The sequence below is a fragment of the Caloenas nicobarica genome, chromosome 2 (genome assembly GCF_036013445.1).
Source record: "Caloenas nicobarica isolate bCalNic1 chromosome 2, bCalNic1.hap1, whole genome shotgun sequence".
Taxonomy (NCBI): Eukaryota; Metazoa; Chordata; class Aves; order Columbiformes; family Columbidae; genus Caloenas; species Caloenas nicobarica.
In genome coordinates, this window is record NC_088246.1 from 46,164,068 (window position 1) to 46,189,617 (window position 25,550).

Genomic DNA, 25,550 nt, shown 5'->3' on the forward strand with positions numbered 1-25,550 from the left:
GACTTCAACCTTTTGGGAGTGTGAGGGGACAGCCCTTCACAGTGGCAGGTAAAATACTCTTTTTGCAAATCGGTCGTGGATGTTGATGTGGAGTGAGTGTTGGCACTACTTCTTGCTTTAAGAAAGCAGCATTATTTCCCACAAAGGTATTTGTCAGAGTATAATACTCTCTGGCCAGGTTATTTTAGATAGTGCAGGTATAAAGGGTGTAAGGTTTACATAATGTATGTGTTTGAAGGTATTTGATGTTACTTGGGATTTCTCATTTAGCAGAATGATACATTTGTACTATCTTGTCAGTATATTTTGTAAGTTACACTTAGCAAAATATAGAAATTGCAATACTCAGTTCAATTGCAATCACAGAATCACAGAATGTCAGGGAATGGAAGGGGCCTCGAAAGATCATCTAGTTCAATCCCCCTGCCGGAGCAGGAACACCCAGATGAGGTTACACAGGAAGGCGTCCAGGCGGGTTTTGAATGTCTCCAGAGAAGAAGACTCCACAACCTCCCTGGGCAGCCTGTTCCAGTGCTCTGGCACCCTCACCATGAAGAACTTTCTTCTCATCTTTAAGTGGAACGTCCTGTGTTCCACTTTGTATCCACTGCCGCTTGTCCTAATACCAGTGTGATTCCCGTTACTGGTCTCTATAATATGCTCACCGTCATGATACTGGCCATCCCTAGATGCTGGAAGAAGGGTATGTGACTTGAAACCAGCTCAACCCTGTTGCTCTCCTTGAAATTTTGTTGGTTGTTTCGTGCATATGTTAGGCTGAGCCACATATACGCCCTCCCATGGTGGTCTGGCTATCTCAGACATTCACATTCTTTTGATGAAATCAGGGAGAAACATCTACACCATCTGATCCACTCAACTGACATAGTTGTTTATGCAAAGCAAAGGCCGCCTGCCGGTCCCCACTGTGGTGAGATTGCCTCTTTGCAACAGCTCTGTTTAGTCCCATGCTACGTGGTTTCCTGAGCTTCATGGGTGCATCGCCCTTGCCCATCTCCTCTGAGCCTTCTGTTAATAAGGATTTATTGGCCAGTCATGATATTTGAGTGTTTTTCATATGTAAATTTACAAGATTTTGAGGCTTATTAGAGAAATTGTGTGTTGAGAGTATAGGAAGTAATCGGTCTTTGTGATTTGATCATATATGAGGTATGAACAGCTATCTCAGTGCAGCTGGTATAGGTGAAGCCTTCCTGAATATAAATTCCAATTTTCTGGACATCATTAAAATGTAGATAAATTAGTTCAAAAGACAAGAATAAGACATTAAAAAAAAGAAATATACTTAATCAAGGGCCGTTTGTGACTTCTCTGCATTTATAGTTTGTGAACTTGGTTGCACTGTTTTTTATTTATTTTATTAGATCTGTATCCACCACAGTCAGTTACTTCCACGTGCTTCTTCTATTGGCATAGCTTGGTGAATTTATCTGGAGATGTAATTCCTGTTAAAATCTGGTGGAATTTCGCAGAGGAAGTTGCATCATAGTCATAACCACATTGGGTGTTCCTTGTTCCAGAGTCATCTGAAGGCTCTTCTCTGCTCTGCCTCCACTTTTGGAATCTTGCTGTGCATCTGGGGTTTGCTTCTGGATGTGCAGTTGGTCTGGGACTTACCATAACTATTGACCATGCCTAGTGCTTTTGGGTTTTTTGGGCTTGGCTTTTTGCTGTGTCTTATCATCACGCAGTCACTGTTCTGTGACTGGGACCTGTGCTGAGGTTCTAGGAGCAACTTGCCTTCTAGACAAGTGGGAGAGGCAAAGACGGCAGAAACATCTAGTGAAATAGATATTTTTAAGGTCATTGCTATAAAGTGACTCTGTGCAATCACAGTCATGATGCTGAGCAATGACCTACTTAAATGGAGAGTGTGAAGATGGACAATAAGATGGCTAAAGATCTGGATCTCCAAAACTTCTAGCCACCATGTCCCAATGAGTAGACAAGACTTTGCTCTGATGCTTCATGTCTGACAGAACTGACAGAAAAGAGGATTAGTTCCCTTCTGGGTAGAGTCGTTTTTTCCTTGAACATACTTTTCGCAGTTGACAGTGTTTGTTTAGCAGGAGCTGTTTCCAAAGTCCCTGTGCACACACACGGAGACTCCGGCCTCTGCCCGTTGACATCTAGTTGATCTCTAGACCTGTGTACTTTCAGGATGCTAGGCAGCGCAGAAGAGGTAAGCACTTGGTATTTTATTATGTTACTGTGTGCACACGTGTCTACAGGAGCTGATCTGTTGTTACCCCTCTGCACCCACCATCCTGGCTCCGAACTGTGCAGAACTGAAGAAGAACGTGCTTAGTAGGATCTGAGCTTTCTAAACCTTTTAGTATACATCACATATAGTTTGATCATACAGAAAATTCAGGAAATGGGAAGCTGGTAAGTCTTTGTATTTTCAGTGAAACGCGTTTTTGTTATGTTGTTGAACACTGTCGTTATTTCCAGTGTGGGGAAGGTAGGTGAAAAATGGAAGCTAATTCCTATAGTGGATGAGGAAGTGCTGGTTCTTTCAGGATCCTGATAAGAAAGACACAAACACTTGCAAGGCAGATTACTAATAATAACTCAGAAAAGGTGGTAGCAAAGTATGTAATAAAATCATGCATCCTTTCTGATACTGGGTGCCCTGAGATGATACAGATCTCTGGCCTGGGCGTGGCACATTGTGGATCTTGTCTGCTCTGAGTTTACTAGTACTCTCATGGGGTTTCGCTCACAGTACAGATTCATTAATCACTGAAAGCAGTTTGGTCTGGAATGTAGGCTTTGAAGTGTCCCTTGGATAATAGGCTTTAATATCCTTATCTCATTAATAAAGCTGCAGTTCCTGAGCAGGTGCATGTAATATTTCAAGTGGAAAAGACAATGTACTGTACATATACTTAAGATTAAATGCACATTGATTATGTATACATTCATTTTACTGTTGATGAAACACAGCATGGTTCAGTAGCAATTGCAGAGGATCCACGATACAAAGGCGTGTATCTGGATGTGAGTCACTAACTGCTTGTACAATAATAATCTTGCAGGTTGGTCACTAACAAACAAGTCACAAGGTCTTTTGTATTACTTGAGTTAGCTTGAAAGGGGTTTGGTTTTACAGGGACTGATGGGGTAGATTTAAATGGACCACATCAGCTGTTCAGATGGAGGGGAAGATTCAGAACAAAGTGATAGGTGTGGTTAGGAGGCAAATACTGGAAAGCATGTGGAGTCAATGCTTCCAGTCTTCTTTTTACATTTCCAGTTGCGCTGCAGTGTTTCCCAAGAACTGGCTCTACTAACTTGCAGTTTGCCAGTGAGAATTCTTGTGTGGTAGGGTAAACAGGTCTTTCTGAGTAGAGTGCCCAAGCCCGGATGCATTCTTGTCTTTCAGGTTTCTAAAGGAATTTCGCAAAGAATCAGTATTTCTCTTTAATTACCTCAACTTAAATGTCATTGCTTTTGAAACATCTCTTTTTTTAACTTTTACAGTTCTTGGTAGTTTTGTTTTTACACCACCTTTGTGTTTTGCACTCGTAGGTCAACTGAGTAACTACCTATAACATTTACAGGACTTTATAGTAGCTAAGTAGCTGAAGTGTTCACAAGTTTGACTAAAAAAAATTTTGCTGTGAGAATGTTCTAAATTTTTTAGACAGCTCTCAGTGAATGTAAATGCTGCCATTTGCATTATGTGCATAGCAGAGCCAAAATTTCCCCTTAAAAAATAGTTGTAAAATGTCAGTGAGCCCTGCTGGTTGATAATGGACTATTCCTGCTGAGCTGAGAAACAGAATGATAGAGGTAGGTTGTTGGTACTTTGGTCTCTGTCATGGTAGTAAGAGGGTAGGCAGAATTTTGTAGTGTATGAGGAAGAAGAGACAGTAAGACATTACAGTTAACTAGATTTTTTCGTTAGAGAGAACAGAAAGGAACTCTGAATTTCTGGTAGTGTAAGCCATCTAGACTACTTTGTATTAATTTGGATAAATGTACTTCAGTCACCATTCCATGGTTGTATGATTGATGCATGTTTCTTGGCCTAGAAATGCTGGTGTGTATGTTGGAAGTGGTCCAAGAAAAGCCCTTCATGAGGCAGCTATTTGTTTTTGTTAGTTAGCATCCTGCTTCTTTGTTCCTTGGGAGATTTAGCTGCAAGCGGGGAATGGGAAGCTATAGTTCAGCAGTCATATATGTGCTGCCTGTCTGACATAGAAGCATCAGCCAGTATAATTTCTTAGCCCAATTAACCATATAAAAACTTGGCCTGCAATGAGGTACTAAAGTGTTTTAAGGTACGAACTGAGAGTTGCTTGAAAATTAATTGCAGCATAGGATGGGAAGACATCTTATTATATGTGGGTCGACTCCTTTAATATAGAACACTGTGATTTTGGAGATAACTTCTGTTGGATACACTAAAAGGTGATGCAGAAGCCCAAGTCTCCAGTGTGCAGATCTGAGCAGCAGCACACAGGACTGGAGAGCACTTTCTGATGGTATTGAATAAGAAATCTTTCCCTTGCTTTGTGGAAGTAATGCACAGGAAAGGCAAAATTATTTGCTTGTATATGGTTATTGTGTTTCAACAGACAGCAAGCACTTTTTCCAACTAGCTTTTTTGATCTATATCTGTTGGTGTAACTCGCTTTATATTTTGGATGGTAGTGACGAAGGGAACAGAGATCAGTTTCTCATGGACTAAGCAATTGCATTTAATCCGTGGCAAAGTGTTAGGTATTTGAAACTGTTCTTTTCTGAACTACAAGTGTAGTTTACAAATATTGTAGAGGTTTTTGAGCAGTTAGATGAGAATCCATCCAGAATTGCCTTATCAGATGTAATTTTGCCTTAGAGAAAGGAGCTGGCTATAAACAGACTTTCTGAGCCTTTATTTTTCTAATCCTACACCAGATTTTCTCTGTAGATTTTTTTTTTTTTTTACTGCGTACAGTACAGTGTTCTTTGTAAAAGTGGAAGATAATATGAATGAAACACATTTGAAATCAAAGATTCTTTGAGTCTGTCACAAAAAGGCTGTCAAAATAGGCTTTGTTGTAGCAGAGTTCCACCATGCTAACGAAGATTTATTTGGAAATGCCTGATCTCTAAGAGTATTGGAATATTTCTGTTGAAGGATATTTAACTTATTAAAATATCCTTTAAAAGCTTGTTATTAACCTTTCTGAAGCCCTGATATTAGGGAAATGATTAGTTACAAATCCCTTTTTGGAATTGTTATTTGTGTTTAGCAGCCATGTCCGTTGGTAGAGGGGAAAAAGATTTTTCTCAGCACTAAAAATTGTGATGGTTGTCAGGTTGGTGGTTTTTTTTTGTGCTTACTCTTACTGGGAAAGCTTGCTTGCTCAGCATTTTTGTTCAGAATGTGGAGTCATCTTGGTCAAAATAATGTGTTTTGTGGGTTTATTTTGAAGCAGCACTTAGGCTTAATGGTTTTCAAGCCTACGCTGGTATTTGGTAGGTAATACAATGAATATTCTCTCTATTTTCAATAAGAGCCAAGAGATAGTACTTAGGACAGGAAACCTTAAAGAAAATAACATGAGCTAGTAATTCCATACGGTGTTTTATCAAGAGAGGAGATCGTAGCAAAATTTGGCTTAGGAAAGTGTGGGATTGAAGAAAGCTGAGAGAGAAATAAGGTTAAAATCCAAAGATAATTGAATACAAACTTCTAAAGTATGAAAAGTCATCTCCAATAGCAATTTCCTGAGAACTGAAGTGATTAAACTTAATATTGTTTTATATGTGTAGCCTTAACAGCATCCATAACTGTGTGTGTTCTTAATGGCAGAATTCATTTGTAACCTGTAGATAGGCATGATACGTATTGAAGATTCTGCAAGACAGATTTAAATAAAACTCTTTCTTTCTAGGGACTGGATCTCATGAGCATCAAGTGCTTCATGGATGCTGGTAGAAGTAGTGGTACATTTAGCCAAAGATTTTCTGTCTGCATGGAGGACTAAGAATGGTTGTGATGATGCTTCACTCCCATGATGAAGTTTGAGAACTGAACGCGTATGTGCCGTAGAGTATTTTGGAAGGTTTAGGGTCACAATGTCTGTATTCTTCCTAACCAAAATACCTGCTATTCTGCTGCTGTTCTGGTCAGCTTAAGTTGCTTTAATATAGTTCTGTTTTGGAGAGGGAATCTTACGATGCTGTATTCTGTGAGGAACCTTAGACTGTGGAGCAAATATTTGTCCCTCTGGTCCAGAACAGTGAAACCGTGTTGGTGTAAAGGCTTGTTATCATGAGATTTTGTAAGGAGACCCTTTGTTAGCAATAGAATTATAGTCACGATTTTGTTTTTCTTCTGATGTTGAGAGCAGTAGTTCTTCTAAAATATGTAAGATGTTGAGAAAGAAAAGTCTGTAATTTTGTTGCACCATGGTTGCAATATTTTTTTGATCCAATTTCCTGTCTAATTTGAAACATGTGAAGCTAGTTGAAAACGATAATTTGCTAGGTAATAGCGTAGAATAAGGTGTGTTCACCATCATTTTTAAAGAGGACTTACATCATTGTGTATACTTAAGGTTTCAGTAAGTACCTAACCAACGCTAAAGCGTCTTTAAGTCGCATATTTTGTCCACAGACTTTCCAGCTCTGGTCTTTACAGAAATGCATCATTAAAAAGATAGTAAGGAGCAAACCAAAGCTTTCTCAGTGGAATGAAATATGAGAACTGGAGTGGAGATGTGGCTGAGCTTTCATCCTTGGGCCTTTGCTGAACTGCACTCCAGCTGCTCAGTCCTGCTGACTGCAGAAAGCTGAGTGGGGTCCAAGGGTCTCCCCCTCTTTGGAGGCCAGTAGACATGTTGTTAAGGTGCAGTTCTGCCATTCCCCCCACCCAAGAGCTCAAACCCATGCCCCGTATCACCCCGCTCTTCATCTCAGTCTCTAGAGCTGCTTTCTTAGAGCCACAATGAGGAGCAAGTCTTGTTGGTTTGCTGTTTCACTAGGAACTACATGGCAAGTGTAGAGAGTTTCCAAGGGTTTCTTTTGAAAAGTGAAAGCATGTGGGTTCCAACTTGTAGCACTTTCACCTTTGTTCATTGTTCCCTTGGGTGCCTGGGATGAAGTCTTTGTGGAGTCTATTTAGGTAAGCAGGTAGAAGAACAAATATTGAGTTGAATTAATCTCAGTTATCATATTTGAATACGTGGCAAACAGTGTGCAATGTAGGAAATGAAGATCGTTATACCTTTTTTAGGGCATAAAAATGCTGGAATCTTTTAATGTGTTGTCATCTTCAAGTACTTTATCTTATATTTTAAGTCTCAGCATCCATAGAGGAGATTTAAAAAATAATTATTTTCTTGTATAAAAGCATAAACCTGCCTATTTAAATTCTGTGCAAATATAATAGGAAAACCATTTCTGTGGTGTGCATGTTTGCATGTTTGGTTTATTCCAGTTAGTGGAGGGGGGGATGTGTATATGGAAAGATGGATGAGATATTAATTGTGGTTGCAGTAAGGTAGTGAGGGGGAAGAAGGACTATCCACCTTCTCATTTAATAAGCAAGAATGCAGAAACGCTAAAGCTTCATTAAATGTCGAAGCAGTGCTGAGCTGTGCAATCAATGTTGCTATTGCACTCTTCTGCAGGTCATAAAATTTTAACTTCCTAAAATTACAGGAAAATATTCCTTTTTATAGCATTGACTTGAAGGTTTTGTACTGTAGTCAAGTTTTATGACTTCACTTGCATCTGTGCTCTTGTTTGAGGTTTTCTTAATATTATTTCTCCTTTCTTTGTGTACAAGAAAAAGTAAATAGGCCTGCTTAGATCACCTTCATTAATGAGTAGAAAGTAAGGACAGGGAGTGACATTTATCTGGAGTGATTACTTTCCAACCAGCTATTGATGATAATGAGCTAAAGGATTATGAATGTATTTAACTGTTAGGAGCTTTGTCATCACGTAACACATGGTTACAGAAATAAGTCTTTGCAGTTGCATGTCCAGTATTTTGTTTTATTATTGCAGTTGGTACTGTGTGAAAATAAGCTGAATTCGCAGGCTGTTTTTGAAGTGCAAATGGTTATCGAAAACTGTCTTTTAATGGCATTAATACTGCATTGCACTGGTATTTGTTGTTTGAAATGAAATGTCTGTGCTCTCCTTCCCTTCAGACTTTGGTTTTGTTTCTTAGGTTGCACGTCTTCAAAAAATCCCTGATGGTGACAATGAGACAATGATTCCTGTACTGTCTTCAAAAAAAGCAAGTGAATTGCCAGTTGATGAAGTCGCAAGCATTCTGCAAGTAAGTGATTTTGCATCTCTTAAGAATGGTCTGATGTTACCAAACAATAAGTTTGATATTCTTAAGCACAGATCTTGTCATTGAAAGTCTATGCTTTATCGTGCAGTTTGATATTACCTATTGTCTACTTCTAAAAGCATGTTGATTTTTAAATTGTTACTCAAAATGCTGTAATCTCTAATGTTTTCAAAATAATCAAGTTTTTTTGGGGGGGGGTTGAGATTCAACTTGAAAATGGTCAGATTTCTGTATGCTTTGAAGATTGCTTTTTGTTAATAACACTCCTAGAGTCAGTCTTCCTATAAAATTCTGCTCTGTTTTTCATAGCAATTGCTTCCATTTCTCTAAGGAATCCTTAACGTCCTTAATTTATTTCGGTAGCCCCCATTTTAAGTGGAGGAACAGGTTTGAGAAAGCTACCCATTGACAGATTTATGAGCCATTGAATCTGGGTTAATTTTCGTGATAGATGATATTTTTTGATTTTCTGTATGCTTGATTGCTTGAGGAGTACACCATGATAAATGTTGGTCACTGACAACTCCAGACTTTGAAGCTACTTCTGTGGCATTCGGCCGCATAACTGAACTCCTGACATAATCCTCAAGAGTCTGGACTATGCCTGTGGTTTGGCTTGCTGAAGAGTTTTCTGCAGAGAAGGTCAACAATTTCGAGATATGAACCAGCATCTGCTTCTGTAGTTCTTGTGTGAATTTTTTGTTGAAGTGCTCTTAAGTACTGCCAAATTGAGTTTTAAAATAGTGAGGTTATTATTTAATTATTTATTTATGATTTATTAGCTTTGATTGTCATACAAACATTAGTACTAAGTTTGTTTTTCTGATGTTGGCCACATTTTTATAATCTAAGGCTATATATTTTGGTGTTGGAATTTTATTTTGAAGTCTAGCTTACCAGCGTAATTGCTGACTGTGTTATTCTTTGCATATTTTAATAGGCTAATCTTCAGAATGGCTTAAAAAACTGTGAAGTTTGTCATAGACGGGCATTCCATGGATGGAATGAATTTGATATTAGTGAAGATGAACCACTGTGGAAAAAATATATTTCCCAGGTTACGATTTTTGTCCTTTCTACTTTTTGGTTTTAATACTTGTCAGTAGTTCTGCTCTTTATTACTTAGCTTTTATGTGCATGAACATATTCTGATTAAAGTGGGGAAACTAGCAAAATAGGAAATCGTGACTTCTATAATTTCCATCTAATTTACCTGTTGAAAAAGCTTTTATTTTGGTACATGTCAGTGTTTTAATCACAGTTCCTTCTTGAATATATGTTAATAACTAGTCAAAGGGTACCATTTGTAACTAGCTTGAGGGCTGGAGAAGCAGAATAAAGTTCCCTGTAGGCAAAGGCTTGAGCATGGATCACACTAAGGTCAGACACACATGCTTATAAGTGTCGGTAAATATTTAAATGGAACATGAAGTAGGGATAACTTGATAGACAAAGGAAATTTTACACAGCAAGACCACTGCCTTTGAACTGAGGGTGGGATTTGGGCCAGCCTTGACTCTGGTGTTAAGCAGGACTGGCGAAAGTCAAGTGTGATTTTTTTTTTTTTTTTTTTTTTTTTCCCATCAGCGTGATTTATTTTATATATATGAGAGCATGCGTGGCTTTTCAAAATGCTGTGATAGTATTAATACTTTCTCCTGTCTCACCCCCCCACCCCCCAGCTGCACAAGATATTTACAGCAACTCTTCACACAGCTGATTTTTCTAGTTAATTTTTAATGTTAACCACTTTGGTCAGTATTTCCTGCATCTTGTCTGAGCAGCAGTCCAGTTATGTTCTAAAGTAAACCCTGAAGTAATAGATGGTTAATTCTAGAGAAACTGTTTTACTTGGGAGTGACTGAAAAGATTGTCAGCACTCTGCTGGTGATAGCAGTGGGAACATACTAGCTGTCTTCTGGCATTAATGCTTTATTTTACCACATGTAGTGTCAAATTAGATGCATCAGAACACTTCTAACGTGTATTATCCAAGTCTATTTTAGTTAGGATTTATTAAGATACATATTTGCTTTGAATGTGCTTGTCATGTGTGCTGTTAAAATGTTCTTCGCTTAGTTGTAGGAATGTTCTTTTTTGTAAGATTTCTCAAAAAAATGGCCATGTTAGCAACCAGTTGTCATATAGAAGCAAGATCCTTTATTTTGGTTTTAGAAATCTGAATGAACTGTGTGATCTGAAAGGAAAATTTTTGCCTTGTTAAACAAAACCCAATGAATTGAAAGTTATGAAATACATTGCTGACTTGATAGTAATCACTTTCTGGGAACAGGGTCAGCTTGGTACCTCAAGGACATTTTGGATATATTTCAGGCTCCTTTTTGTTTGTTTAAATACAGTACAAACAAATACAGGACATTATTCTTGTTACTTTAAATGTGAATCAAGAAATGTAAGGAACACTGTTCTCCTGTTATCTATTCAATATGGTCTATTCAAGGTACAGAATCAGATTTTGTTTGCACTGGTAGGTTAGAAATATTTTAACGATAGAATAATATGTTTCAAAAATAGCTCAGATGTGCTTTGAGACTTAGATGAAACAAGTCAAGAGTATGGCTGAATTACTGTTCTGTTTCATTTCAGTTTAAAAATCCCCTTATTATGCTTCTCCTGGCATCTGCAGTCATCAGTGTTTTAATGCATCAGTTTGATGATGCTGTCAGTATCACTGTGGTAAGGAACTAAAATTTTATCATCTCTGAGAGTATTTCTGAATGTGTGACCACATATGCTTCCAACATCGCATGAATGTCAATGTGGGATGGTATCATTTGATTCTAATTAATGAATTTGATTTGTATGCTGTCATTAAATCTGTTAAGCTTGTGACTGGATTTGTTTTTTTCTTAGCTGCTAGCAGGAGTACGTACCAAAATATATCACCTATTAGTTATTTGGCTGCATCTTTACGCTTTCATTGATGGTTGAAACACCTGTCTTTAGGTGTTTGTCCTGAGGAGCAAATTTTGGTGTCCTCTATGTCATTTTTATCTTAAATTATGCTTTAATTTCAAATTGAAATGAACATAAGCCTTCTATGAATTTACTTGAAAGAAGTAATCTTTTAAAACATGAAAAAGAAATGTAACCTGAACCCCAAAGAAATAGCAAAAGGAAGACAGAAGTTGAAATGATGATATTTTTGTAGAAGTTTGCAGTTAAATAGGGTGAACAAATACAGTACTGATAAATATTTGTCATTGCAAATGACAAAGAGAAGAAAATAATAATGCCTTTGACCTTTTGGAGGTGATAGGTGATAACTGAAAATAGGGATTTCTGCATGATCAGGGGTGAGTTCTGGCTGGTTTTTGCCTTGACTAATCTCCGCACTCTCTGTGTTTGAGTTTTATTTTTGTAATTGATTCAAGATAACTGGAGGTTTACTCCTAATCCTTCTGATTCTGTAGAAAGTTTATCTTCCAAAGAAAGCTACACTGTGTGGCTTCTTCAAGAAAAAACATGCAATTTTGAATTTGAATATAGTGTTAGTTTGGAATGGTCTCTTGCGTTCGTAAGTCCGATTTAGGTTTAGTATTGTATTATGAAATGTATTTAATTGTTGTAGCTGAAAGTTGAATTATCTCATGTTTTTTCATGGTTAATGCTCTTAAGTCTTATTTCCTAACCCTCTTATGCAAGGCAATGAGAAAAGAACGAGGCAATTAGTGTGAGTAGTAATTTCTGCATTCTGTGCTACAACCTGAGAAGAATCTTTAACAACCCCATGAACATTGGTAGAGTTGTCTTAAAATATGGAGAAAAAATGTGGTTGAGTTAAAGTTCATCAACTGTGCTTTTGGTATAGCTTCTGACTAACCTACAATTTAGTCTTGTTTTTATTAATACCTACTTTTTCACCTAGTGAATATTTGTTTTGCTTCATTTTCAGATGATAGTGCCATTTTTCTGTGACTCAGAGCCTTAGCAACAAAACTAATTTTCTGCTGAAGATAAATGACATTTATCGTGGTGGCAATGCTGGCTTGAGCAGCTTTTGCCATTTTTTTTAGCTCTGCTGATATAAATGTATCGTAAAACTTTTTGATCTGGACTGGGAACTGATGAAAACGTGAAAAAAATAAATTACAGACCTTTTCCCATTTGGAGGTTATTGGGCTTCTTGATGGAAGCCGTGGCACATAGACACAAGCAGAGAGGCTGATGTGAGGCTGGGAATGCAAAGCTGTGTCAGGTAGCAGGAACTGTAGAAGATAATATTGCCTCCAACAGAAACCTATGTAGCTGTGGTGGAAATATTCCATGGTAAGGTGGAATATATGTAGTTATTTCCTAATATTCAGTTGATGAGGCTAATGTTAGTATCACAAATAAGGCAGATTTACTGGATTCATGCTTGATTTTTCTCTTGGAAAATGGTAATATCTTGATTATTTTTCAGTAGTTGCAGTGTATACTTTAAAGGCTTAATTAATGGATGTTGTGTTGTGGTTCTTTTAAGAAATCAGTGTAGCAACTCAATTTGAATAATTCAAATAACATAATAAAAATCCATCTGAGAGTGTGTTGAAGGGGAAGATGACACTTAGTTTACACAAAATAGATCTTTGTTACTTCCTATAGTAGGTTTTTTCCATTCACTCGCTTTCACATCACGTGCTGAGAACCTCCATGGTGTTTATGTTGATGCGTTGTGACCAGAATTGTGCATGAAACGGGGGACTATGAAGGTTTGCTATTGAGGCCTTAGTTCTTATCTTGGATTATTCCTGATGAGCAGGTGTTTTTTTTCTTTTTTTGTTTGGAATCTTTGGGACCTTGGCTTTTTGGAGCATACTCAGTGTCGTGTCTCACTCCTTGGGAGTCTTGGGCAGAGTTCCTGAGTCTCATTCTCCTCTTGTTTTCCCCTTTCTGGAGTATTTTATGGCTCCAGACCTGTTCTTCAGCTTGCTACCTTAACTCTAGTCTTCATTCTTAGTCTTTCTGTTATCTGGTTATTTGAATGAAACCACATCTGGTTAGCACGTCATTCTTTTAAACTTTGTTCTCTCCACAGAGAACACCATTCATACTTCGTGCAGACCAGTTTTTCTGTTTATATCATAGATCTCTCTTCACTGCTGCCTCTTGCTCTTTACAAACACAGAGGAATTTTTTTCTTCCATATTGCTATCTAGTTATTCAACTTATTTATAGTAAAATCAGGTTATTGAGTTCTTGGACATCACTAGAGCAGATGTAAATAGGTAACGGCATCACTTTTCATAACAGACCCAAGGGAAACAGAGTGATTTTTAATGTGAAAAAGTTTGTTTCCAAATCATATTGCTAGTTTGTACTAAAAAACCAAATATTGTCACTTTTATGGCCATTTGGAATTCTTTTATCTCACCTACTTTTGTTTCCTTGCAGGCAATACTCATTGTTGTTACAGTTGCCTTCGTTCAGGTAAGACAGCGCTTGTCCAAATAAGATTATTGCTTTTATGTATACTATTTATAAGACTGAAGTACTTGTCTTGATGCATTGTGCTGTGAATGGTTAAGAGCTCTGTGCTTTCATCCAAGTCTTTTGCCTTTTCTAAAGTGTGTGATTTGTCCTGCTTTAACTACATTGACATTTATGCATCTATATGGGTATTATACTCAGCCGTAAAAGAGTACTTGTAAAGAAGCACTCAGAATAAACAACATTGAACTGCTTTTAAATATTTAACTTCATATAAAATGTACTTCTGGCTTTAATTTTGTACAGAAATTTTACAAAAAATAATAGTTATCTTTAAGTAATTTTCTAAATAATAATTTTTTTTTCATTCTGTAGATACCCAGCTTTACTCAGTGTGTGCCTAAACCAAAATTGCTTTGTGTTTGTGCACTATATCTTTGTTTACCCTAATTCTGTAATCTGTTGAGCTAGAGATGAGTTGTGATACCTTAGTTCTCCTGGGGCTAAGAGCATGAACACAATATTTTTGGTACTAACCCATTAAATTGTAGAACTTAATAATGTGTCTGATCCCTGAGTTTAGAAGCATTACTGCAAGTATTACAAAGCCCTGAAGATATTGAAAGAAAGTGTAAAGGGGCTCTACTATTCTTTCAGAAGAAATGCATGTAGGCAGATTCTTAAATCTATACATTTTTCAGTGTTTGGACCATATTTGCTTTTTAAAGTACCTAATATAGAACTGTTGAAGGGCATCTCTTATCTGATTGGAATATTACTTTAATACAACTTTACTAATAAGATAAATATCAGTACATTTAGCTGTATCTTATTGTTACTTAACTTTTGCCTGTTTTAAAAATATTATCTGCTTTATTTTTTTTTAATGTCTCCGCAGGAGTACAGATCAGAAAAGTCTCTTGAAGAGCTTAGTAAACTTGTGCCTCCAGAATGTCATTGGTATGGAATTGTTTGTCCTTTCAGTTCTAAATTAAGTAATATTAAATTCAATCCAAAATGAGTAAAACAAAAAGGTTTTAATGAACTTTGTGCCTTTATGCCAAGCTGTTATGCTGACACAGAAGGCGCTTTGCTTTTGCTCACTTTAAAGACTGTTGTATGGGCGTAAAACATTACTCCACATTGTTGCCCCTCATCACTTCAGATGATACTACTAATGTGTAACTTCTGAGAAACAAGCAGCAAAACAGAAACGGTATTTTGCTGCAACCACTAACTCTGAACACTGCAGTGCATAATAAACAGTGTGAATGCTTTTATTTGACAAAATGCCAGGAAAGATGTTCTTGTGCGCTTCATGTTTTTACCTACAGTGTACGAGAAGGCAGGGTGGAACATACACTTGCAAGAGATTTAGTCCCAGGTGATACAGTCTGCCTGTCAGTTGGAGACAGAGTTCCGGCTGATCTACGATTATTTGAGGTATATACCTAATATTGCTTTAATATTTAATAACATTTCTGGGACAGAATGGAGAAGATGGCCACTGCATAGTGAAGTGCATTAAGTTTTATTGTTTGGAATTCACAACTGTCTGGATAGAAATTTTGAAATAATTCGGTTCCCAAATGTAACTGTGGGTTCTTAACAATATATGTAGTTTCTGGTTACAGGACATGAAAGGAAAAAATTTCCGATCTTATGCAGTAATGCATTTTTGAAAATTCTAGTTGAGTACTTTTTCTCTGTGTTAAACGTGTTGTAGCATAATTGGTTTTAGTCTGAATTATAAGATATTTTGGCAGCTTCTGCAGGTGCTTTTGAGTCTTTATTTGCATTAATCTCTAGGGTATAGTTTCAGTGTTCTCTGATAATGCAATATTCGAAAAATGGTGAAATTGTGCCAGTGTAATCTTTTCTCCCAGACACTTTTTCAGTGTGTGTTATGTCTTCTAGTTTATTAAATATTTGATTCGTAATATTAGCACTTCTCTAAGTGCTCAAGTTGAAGCAATAGCACTATAATAGCACTTGCAGATTCTCTGAAAATGGAGTGTATGTATATTCATCTGGCTTTTGATAGTTTTGGTTGAACAGTGTCATGTTACTTGTCTGTCAGATTGGGCATCCTCAGGTTGCCCAATATCTGGGCTATCTAGCATGTTAAACTAATTTCTGGATATGATGAGCTGTATATCCAGTATATCCACAACTGATACTGGATTAATGCATGCTCATTTTATAGACAAAATCCAAACGAGCTAGTTTCTGGGATGCGTTTGTGGCACTCCTGAGAAATTTGCCTGTATCATCTGTTGTTAGCCCCTGCAGTGTAGTTAGTATTTGAGTGGGTTTGGCTTTTGTGACTGCAAACACTTTCTCCTTCCCTCACAATTGTGTAGTCTCTGCATTGATCTGAAACTGCTGTTGGAGCAGCAGCTACTTTCTTGCTCATAAGCTTGTAACATGCTATGATAACAGCAGGGCTGGACCTCTTACAAAGTAGAGCAGAAGGGGAATTCGAAGTTTCTCAGCTGTCTGTAGCCCTACACCAGATGGAAATTTATGCCATGCTTTACTCTTGCAGATAATTTGAAAATAAGAATATGTCGTATTATTTTCATCTTGTCTCTACTGGGTATTGTTATGGAATAGCAGGTTTAAGAAAAATAAATGGAGATCATCTATTCAGATAAAGACTAGATCTCTTCAGTATATTCTGAGTTATGCTGTCGTAGAAAATTGTAGAAATGGTGATTGGGCACTGTTTACTTTCTGAACCCTTTCATACATGTGAGAAGAAGTTTCTTCATCAGTCTAACCTTGTGAGAGCAATCTTATTTTCCAAAATGTACTTGAAGATGTTTTCTGGCCTGAAGTTTTCTGTATGTTAATGAGTGGTCCCATCAAGTTTTATGGTAATCTTCTCTAAAGCCAAAATATTACGTTGAGAACTAATGTACCTAATAACAGTGTAGGCTTTGAACACAATTCCGTTTGGTAGTGATGACAAATGTTTCAGAGCTCATGGCTAAATCTGAATAGTAGCAAAGTGGCATCTTCGTGCTGTTTCAACTTGGAGTCTGAGGAATACATCAGAAATTTTTTAGAAATTATAGAACTTTCTGGAGTTAATTATTCTTTATGACTTTGATTGAAAGATTCATTGCAGTTTTTGACAAGTGTCTCTTTTCCTTTATTAGTACAGCATCCATCTTTTAAAAATGGGTACTGCACTGGTAACTATTTGAGAGAATAGCAGAAATTAGAGGGATTTGTCTAATTAGAAAACACTTTACTGAAGATACTATCCTCTTTTAACATTTTTGATCTAGCATCCTGTGTTGCTTTTGTTGTCCAGCTAGAACCAGAGTACATCAGAGTTATCATACCACTTGGAAAAACAAACAAACAAACCCAAACAAATGAAAAAATGACATCACAAAACCAAAAAAAACCACAAAAAAATCCCCACAACTCAAACCTCAAGGTGATCTGCTATAGTGTGGTGGTACTGACTGCAGTGTAACTGGTTCTTATTTACTCTTTGCAAGTGATATCCTTTCAAAGAGATTTGGCAGTTGAGTTTTTTATTATGCATCCTTTAACACTGTTTTTTGTAAGAAGGTTATCTAGAAGTTTAGTGATATGGTCACCAATAGTGCCTTTATACTTTTTAATAATGCAAAATTATTTTACTCAAATTTTGTGATCAGAATGTTATGATTCAGACTTTGTGTTCAAGACTCACTTAAATCAGTAGATTAATACATAAGAATTGATGTCAGCTGAGGAAAGACATTTTTTTCAATGTATATTTTAATAAGTTTTGTTTATTTATGTTGTTTTGGATTATATTTAGACAACACAAGTGTTACTTTCTTCATATATCAGCTGATTAATACAGAATAATTCATTTTTACCTTTTCCTTCTCTACCTGTCCCCACACGCTACCAAAAAACCCACAAAAGTAAAACCTAAACCAAAAAAAGGCAGCTTCTGGTCCTCTAGTCGACCTGACTGTTGCCCGAATAACATTTTCTCTATAGAGACTTTGTGAACAAAACCCACTATGAAATACATGTTTCGTTAGCGAGTTCTTAATGGACCACTATAGGAGGAAGTGGACAGAGGAGGAGTTGGGAGGGTAATGTGTATGTGTACTTGCATTCCCAGTTAATTATTTTGTTTGATGACAGAACACATCAGTTTGCAACCTCCTGACTGTTTTATAGAAAAACAATCATGAACACAAAATTATGAGTAAACTTTGACTCTTCAAAGTGAGAGCTCATTGCAGTGCTGCAATATCCTCTGGGAGTGCTTGTTGCCTTGCTGATTCTTAAAATATGGTTGATATTTGACATGGCTTCTTATCACATGAATAAATTGGATGTATTTTTAATGGTCAAAATTGGGAAGCTTCCAGCTACTTACAAAAGATTGTCATGCTTTTTACTTACTCCGTGTATTTTGTTTTCAAAGGCTGTGGACCTTTCTATTGATGAATCCAGTCTCACGGGTGAGACAGCTCCTTGCTCTAAATCCACAGCTCCTCAGCCAGCAGCAACCAATGGAGACCTCACTTCCAGGAGCAATATTGCTTTCATGGGAACATTGGTCAGATGTGGAAAAGCAAAGGTAAAATCATTACTGATAGGAAGGAATATTTTCTGTGTTTCAGCTGTTTGAAGGCAGTTCTTTTTTTCAAAGTCCACCTATCAATTGAGAAATGTAGAATCGTAGAATCATTTCAGTTGGAAGAGACCCTCAGAATCATGGAATCCAACCATAACCTAACCTAACTCTAGTGCTAAACCATGTCCCTTACTGTAATGACTACTTATATTTTGCCTTTTCTGAAACAATAGATATGGAATAGAAATAGAAATTTTTACTGGAAATATGGAAGACTTTACTGTGATACCCTGCAGAATTTTTCTCATTGGTGCTTTTGCAGACACTGGTTTAAAAAGAAAACTAATCTATGGTCAGGAAAGCTTTAATTTATAGGGAGCAGATGATGTGAAACTCTTCTGTCTAGAATGTGGTATTTTGCTTCTAGAACTAGATTAACGTGTTTGAAAATCTGTAACTGAAAATACACTTGAGGCCAGTGTTAGATAAGTGTTACCCTGTTTGAGTTTTGTTACCAGTACTTACTAAATACTTCAGCAATGCACAGAAGAGCAGTTTGTTTCACAGGGGCAAAATGTGTTTTAGCAAAAATATTTCCCACTTGTGCCAAGAATTAATTTTATAAACAAAGCTAACAAAATCATAGCAGGCTAAATGGCATTTTCTCGCTATTTGACTAAAAGTTGTCAAGAGCGACCACTAACATTAAAATTAAACTTCAGGTACGAATTTGCTTTATTTTTGTGTTTGTTTGTTTGGTTTTCTAGGGGATAGTTATTGGAACAGGAGAAAACTCTGAATTTGGGGAGGTTTTCAAAATGATGCAAGCAGAAGAGGTAAGAGTGAATATTTAGCAGCAGAGATTTATTTTATAAGTGTATATTTCATTCATTAAAACTTTGAATTTATTACATAGAAACTTAGTTAAACTTAATTACATGGCTTTTAATAATTTTCTTTAGTGAAACAAATTTTGGCTTTTGAACGTGAAAGTAGTGATTAAATGCAACAAAATATCCATAGCTGACCTAAAAATATTAACTGTGGAAATAATACCCTGCACCTTTTCAGTGGAACAAATCTCATTACAACTTGTGGAAGGGTGGTTTTTTCCAAGTGCAACTACTTTTGTGCAAAAGAGATTTGTATGATAGGTTTGTGTGCTGCATGCACAGGACTGTGTTTTCCCCTGATGAGCATTGTACTTTGGGGTTACGCGTGTCTCCTGCTGCTTCACGATCCCCACCTTATCGATTTATAAGCTCCCTTTTGCTCATACACCCCCAGTGATTTTTCTTTATTGCAGTGCACTGATCCACACGGGAATTCAGGCTCTTGAGTGCTTTGTGTATCTGGGGCCTTCCAGCTGCTTCTCTGGCTGCTTCACCAATGTAGGATCATAAGGAGACAGTCTGTCTCCAGCTGTCAGGACATGATCAGGCAGAGTATGGTCAGCACTTCATTTTCCAGAGATTGACATTTCTGAAATCTACCAAAACAGAGCAACTAAGGGCATTAAATGCATCAGCCAGGAGTGCATCACCAACCCCATGTTGGTAGCTGCAGTGCCTTGCTGCACCTTTCAAGGGAATACTGCTCTCCGGTCACCAAAGTGGAATCTACTTTAATACACATGTGAGGAAAATACAGTCACCTGTTCAATAGTATTTAGTTTGTATTGTAACAAGAGTAATTATTAATGAGGAAAAAAAAAAAAGAACCCTATGTGAGCATTCTACATGAACAACATTCTGAAATATCAAAAGTATTATAGGGCTATTTTTGATGTTTATATTACAGTAAACTCATTTTAAATGTGAATCAAACTTGATACCAGCTTTCTCATATAGAGTGTACGCACTTCTTTTATAAGTTGTTGAAGAGATTTCATAATGACCTTGTTTTCCTTTTTTTTTTTCTGTGCTTTCTACACTGTAGTCTGCTCCATATAATTATTAAAAATCCCAAGCTTACTGACACCCAGTGTAAAAATCCACTTTCTTCTTTTCATTTGTTTGTTTTTAAAATTATTTGCTTTGTGTCCTCTTGTCCTTTCCATGCCTTTTTTTTTTTTTTTTTGGCACTAGATTGTCTAAATATTTCCATAGCTTTCTATTTGGCTAAATTTAATTTTCTGCAAATGATTAACAAATTCCTTCTGAGATATACTTGGCCTTCAGGGCACTAATGCCTCAGTCTTGAGAAGTCAGTTTTATTCTTGCTATCGAGAACTTTTTGATCTTGGAAGAAGTGCAGTGGCTTTTAGTCAGCGTGACTTTTATTTTTTTTTCCATGAAATCTCTGATATGACCTTTTATTAGAGTTGCTGTAGATATCATGAAGCTCCAAAAGAATATTTTTGATAAATTTTTCATTTAATTGAAGTGTTCTGGAATCTTCCTGAATTCTACACAAGAATGGAACAGAGTTGTTTGTTTTCACACAGTAAATATATGGAAACGCAGGGTATAACTGCATCTCATTCACTGACAATGTCTTGACATTTGTACATTTGAAGTAATATGTGATTCAGTTAATGTTTTTTAACCTGTACTTGTTAACTGCTGCATGTGTACTGTTCATCAAGGCTCCAAAGACACCTCTGCAGAAGAGCATGGATCTCTTAGGAAAACAGCTTTCCTTGTATTCCTTTGGTATAATAGGTAAGAGAATATATGTAGAAGAATTACAAATTATTATATAAGTGAAACTAACTTGGAAGGTTTGATCGCTTTTGAAAAAATATTTTGACACTTCATTTTATTTGCCACTTTGAGTTCATGCCGCCAATTATCTGGAGATTACTAATGCGACGTAACTTTCATCATAAGGGTGTTTACTTGCTTCTTCCTGCAAACATGCTTTTCTGACTTAGTTTTTGTCTTCTAAATGCTTCCTTTTGAATTGCAGTGTGTCTTATATTCTGATTCAAGTTGTGCATGAGTGAAGTACCTCACTCCTGGTGCGATTGGGCAACTTGACTGACAGAAACTTTCTTCACCTTTGCCATATTAGTGGAATTTGAATAATGGGTTTTTATAAGTAGCGCAATGATAAGCTTGATTTTGGCTATTTGAGTTCTTTTTCTTGTCCCCATGAGCCCGCAGTACATGTTGGTTTTATATTTATCCTGACAACTGTTTTCTTTGTAGGAGTTATTATGCTCGTTGGTTGGTTGCAAGGAAAGCATATCCTTGATATGTTCACAATTGGTGTGAGGTAAGATTTTTGGTCTTCAGTAGTGTAGCTCATGCATTACAGCAAGTGTCTGAAAGCTAGTGATATATATTATAATATACTTGAACACAGACTCTGCTTTTAAGTTCACATAAGTAATTCAAAATGAAAATAGGCTTTGTGCTGTAAAAAAGCAAATTCATACTCATTTTTATTGATACAATATGTTATTGTCAGTCTCTTAAACTGTGCATTTGTATGGTGATTTCTGAGTGTCTTGTGGAACATCTGCAAACAGACAATATAGTTGTACAGTTTGAATTTCTGTCACTGAGTCACTAAAGTAAATGTAATTTTCTAAGTGGCATCAGACAAAACTAAGTTACTATAAGCCTTGTCATGTAGTTCATTAGCTCATTTTCTAGCATATCATAGAAACTGAATCCCAGGGTGTTGTCATCTGAGAGTTAACACTGAATTTAGATGATCTAATCTGTACTCTTAGAAAAGTTGCTGAGTTGCTAATTACACGGGCAGTGCATAAGGCACAAGCGTTTCTTCAAATGACAGGATCAGACTCTGGAGATTTACCCTTTTGGGAAGGGGGAGAAAAAAAGCACCAGGAACTGCTTCTTTGAAAATGTCTAATGAGTTATTGTGATCTTGTTTACACTGTTGTTTGTTTGTTTTTTAAATGACCCGTGGCATTCCTGCCCTTAGCTTGCTGCCACATGGTGATCTGGCAGTGACAGCTGTGGATCAGCGGTCACTCGAAGCCGTGGCGTTTCCCAGTTCTGTTTAGTGCTGACCGCACTAACTCTGCACAATCCGGGCTACTTTGCACAGTCCTGATTAGTGTTTTGTGTAGGCAAAACAGATGTACAAATGATTTCTCCCTCCTCTCCAATTTTTCCTCATACTTTTGCATGAGTAGAAATGTCTGATTTGTTGCATTTTTTTCCGGTCTTCAGTGTGTATCTTATAATGAGTGGTACACAACTAGAATCATATGGCAGTTGCCTCCTTCCAGTTGTAACCTCAGTGAACAGGCAGCTACAGAAATAGTGTTCTGAAGTTCAAATGCGTCATGACTGCGTATTCATGTATGACGTTCTAAGACAAGATTTGTATATTTATTTCTGTTACAGCTTGGCTGTAGCTGCAATCCCTGAAGGACTCCCAATTGTGGTAACAGTGACACTGGCCCTCGGTGTGATGAGAATGGTGAAGAAACGGGCTATTGTAAAAAAACTGCCTATTGTTGAAACTTTAGGTATGACTGGACTAACTTAGACTATTTTGATTTAAATGTTAGGAAATCAACACAAATATTGATGACTAACGGTTACAATAATGCAGGTATACCTATTTTGCTATCAATGTGGTGGTGTCTTTAAAACATTCGTAAATTGTATGCAATTTACACAAAATTTGGGAATTTGGGTGTATGTTTTTGTGGGCCCTGTAACTATGCTTTTTTTTTTTTTTTTAAACTGAGATAAACGGTCTGTCAATTAATAGTGTGTCACACTAGCAATACTCCAAACTGCAGAGTGATTGGATGTATGGAGTACTCTGTACTTGTTTGCACTAGGATGTTCTTGTTAAAAAGGCTTGTAAAATGTCTTTTAAATGAAATTTTTGGTGTAAATTCAGGAATGATACTGACAGTTGCAAAGAAGTCTAAGCTTGAGTATTAAAAGAAACTCTGTAATCATAATGCACCTTCAGGGTGTTATGCTGCTCATATTAAAACTTAAAATAATTTTAAATCATAAAAGCTTAAAAATATTCTGTACGCAGTTTCAGTCTTGAAACATGTAAAGCACATGGAAAAAAAATGGAAGTAAGTTAATCATTCTGCTGCATTTGAATTTCTTTTTGCATTTGAAAATTGGAAATATTTTTTCTAGTGCCTCTAGCAGAGTTTCATTAGTGTTGTGAATTCCTGCTATCGTGTCCAAAAAGTCAAGATACTGCAACACTCTCTCAAAATATTCTTCTCCTGAGTTAAAAAGGCATATACAATTTTCACATTTCTGTAATCTTTTCGAACTTATTAACATTTGCAGGTTTAGTGGTAAGTTGTCCTTTTGTGTGACAAAAGTGTTGTGGTTAGTGTCAGATGTGCTTTTTGATAAAGAATGACTACTGCAAAGCAGGCTGGTAGCTTCCTTCCTCACCAGGAGCTGCAATTGAGATTTCAGTAATGTCGTTTGAGATACAATGAAATAAAATGAAGGGGAGAGGTAGTGAATGGAAGCATTTCAGACCAGTTGTGCATTTGGGATTTTAATTAGTGGGGTTTTTTTTATTTATTTATTGGACAAACTTGCGAAGAACCTTGTACAGTTCTTCATTAGTAGCTGAAAATTGGCTCTCTTTGTTAAATTCCATTTTGTGTTTTTCACAAAGACAGCTGCAGTATTTCTAGAAATTTGCTTGTCTTGAATACTTTTGTTCTTGTTAGTTACATTGTTCTAAACAAGCATTGTCTTATAAATGTTAATTGGTTATTTCAGGTTGTTGCAATGTAATTTGTTCAGATAAAACTGGAACTCTGACAAAGAATGAGATGACTGTTACTCATATTTTTACTTCAGATGGGCAGCATGCTGAGGTATGTAGTGAGGACTTTAGTATGTATTGTTGTACGTAGTCTTGGACTTTAATTTTCCTTTTTACTTTGTTGTGTGTATCAGCTGAAACACGCTTGAGTATACTGCAGGTAAAGCATCAGTTTAAGCGTAGATTTGTTGCACCACGTTCCTGTTCCTCAATCTCCAGCTAATTCTGTCCTCCAGTTCACTTAGTATTGCAGTTTTTGAGCTATGTTATCTAGGCCTTCTCTGACTACAGAAGAATTTTTCATATTATTAAGTTCTTAAATATCCCAGTGTCTGTATGTCACAATAAAAGAGAGATGCTGAGACACAGTACAAAGACAAGTTGAGAGATTGTGTTTTTTCTTCAGTACAGAAAGCCGAGGCTATTTTGCTGTTGCAAGCACATAAAATAAAGTTTACGGTACAAACATTTAAAATAGGGATATTCAGCTTTTGGCTAAAAAGACAATGTACTGTGCGAACCCTTCATACTGCGTATGTGTTGTCATTCTTGTGTATTCATACTGAGTGGAGTTGGAAGTAGGAGCAGGACATGAACTGATGGCTGCTGAGGTTGGGGAATTGCTGCAAAGACTGAAGTAAATGCACAAAATAGAAGCAAAAGCAGCAAGGTGTGGAACTAGATGTGGTTTCATGGGAGTGTTTTAAACAAGTTCTTAAATTTTCTAACTCTTCTTGATCAGGGTTTTTTTCACATTACAATTAACGGAGGGTCTTGTCATTGGCTTTCATAAGCATAAATACTGAAGTTTTTCTTTCTGTCATCTATCTATGTTTCCTTATATATACTGGTATTTATTTTTCTATTCTTAGACTTCTATAGAAATACTGTAATTGCTTTTCCTTTACTACTAGTGCAACATGTTTACATCTTTTTCCTAGCTGAAAGAGAACTTGAAATGGCTGTAAAATATTAGTTGTTAATGCTGTAGACATGAAGACTTTTTTAGGATCCTGGTGGAATGCCTGGTTTTTATGCACTAAAAATACAATTTTACTGTTTTTATCACCTCTCTCAGGTCTCAGCTGAGAGGCTGTTCAACTATGTGGTGTTTTCTTGTTTGTTTGCTTTGTGGTTTTTTAATTTTTTTTTTTTTTTTTTCCTTCTTATTGGATGAAAGTGGGACTCTGCTCTGTACTTCCATTCTCCTGCAGGGGGGATATGCATTATTAACCAGGATAAAGGCAAATAGGAGAAAAAAGTTAGAAAGCAAAAGAAAGAAGAAAAAAAGAGAGCATGCCTAATACTGTCAGGAAACAACATACACTGCATTTATTTATGCTAAGGAATAAAACTGCTACTTTAAAAAAAAAAATCAGATCTTATCTATATTTCACTGGTGAACTCACTTGCCCTCAAGAGTTTCTATTCCTTAATCTAGTA

At 36.6% G+C, this 25,550-nt stretch overlaps 1 protein-coding gene across 7 annotated transcripts in view; it reads left to right on the forward strand.

Annotated features, from left to right (window-relative positions):
* The window catches only part of ATP2C1 (ATPase secretory pathway Ca2+ transporting 1), a 68,267-nt gene that overhangs the window by 24,511 nt on the left and 18,206 nt on the right, over positions 1–25,550 (forward strand). For all 7 annotated transcript variants that reach the window (XM_065627279.1, XM_065627280.1, XM_065627283.1 and 4 more), the window contains 12 exons: positions 8,201–8,311; positions 9,270–9,386; positions 10,937–11,026; positions 13,727–13,762; positions 14,661–14,722; positions 15,097–15,205; positions 18,210–18,365; positions 19,130–19,198; positions 20,950–21,025; positions 21,515–21,581; positions 22,688–22,812; positions 24,062–24,159. In XM_065627279.1, the coding sequence (XP_065483351.1) occupies positions 8,243–8,311; positions 9,270–9,386; positions 10,937–11,026; positions 13,727–13,762; positions 14,661–14,722; positions 15,097–15,205; positions 18,210–18,365; positions 19,130–19,198; positions 20,950–21,025; positions 21,515–21,581; positions 22,688–22,812; positions 24,062–24,159 (1,074 nt within the window). In that variant the 5' untranslated portion in view covers positions 8,201–8,242. The remainder of the gene's footprint in view (positions 1–8,200; positions 8,312–9,269; positions 9,387–10,936; positions 11,027–13,726; positions 13,763–14,660; positions 14,723–15,096; positions 15,206–18,209; positions 18,366–19,129; positions 19,199–20,949; positions 21,026–21,514; positions 21,582–22,687; positions 22,813–24,061; positions 24,160–25,550) is intronic.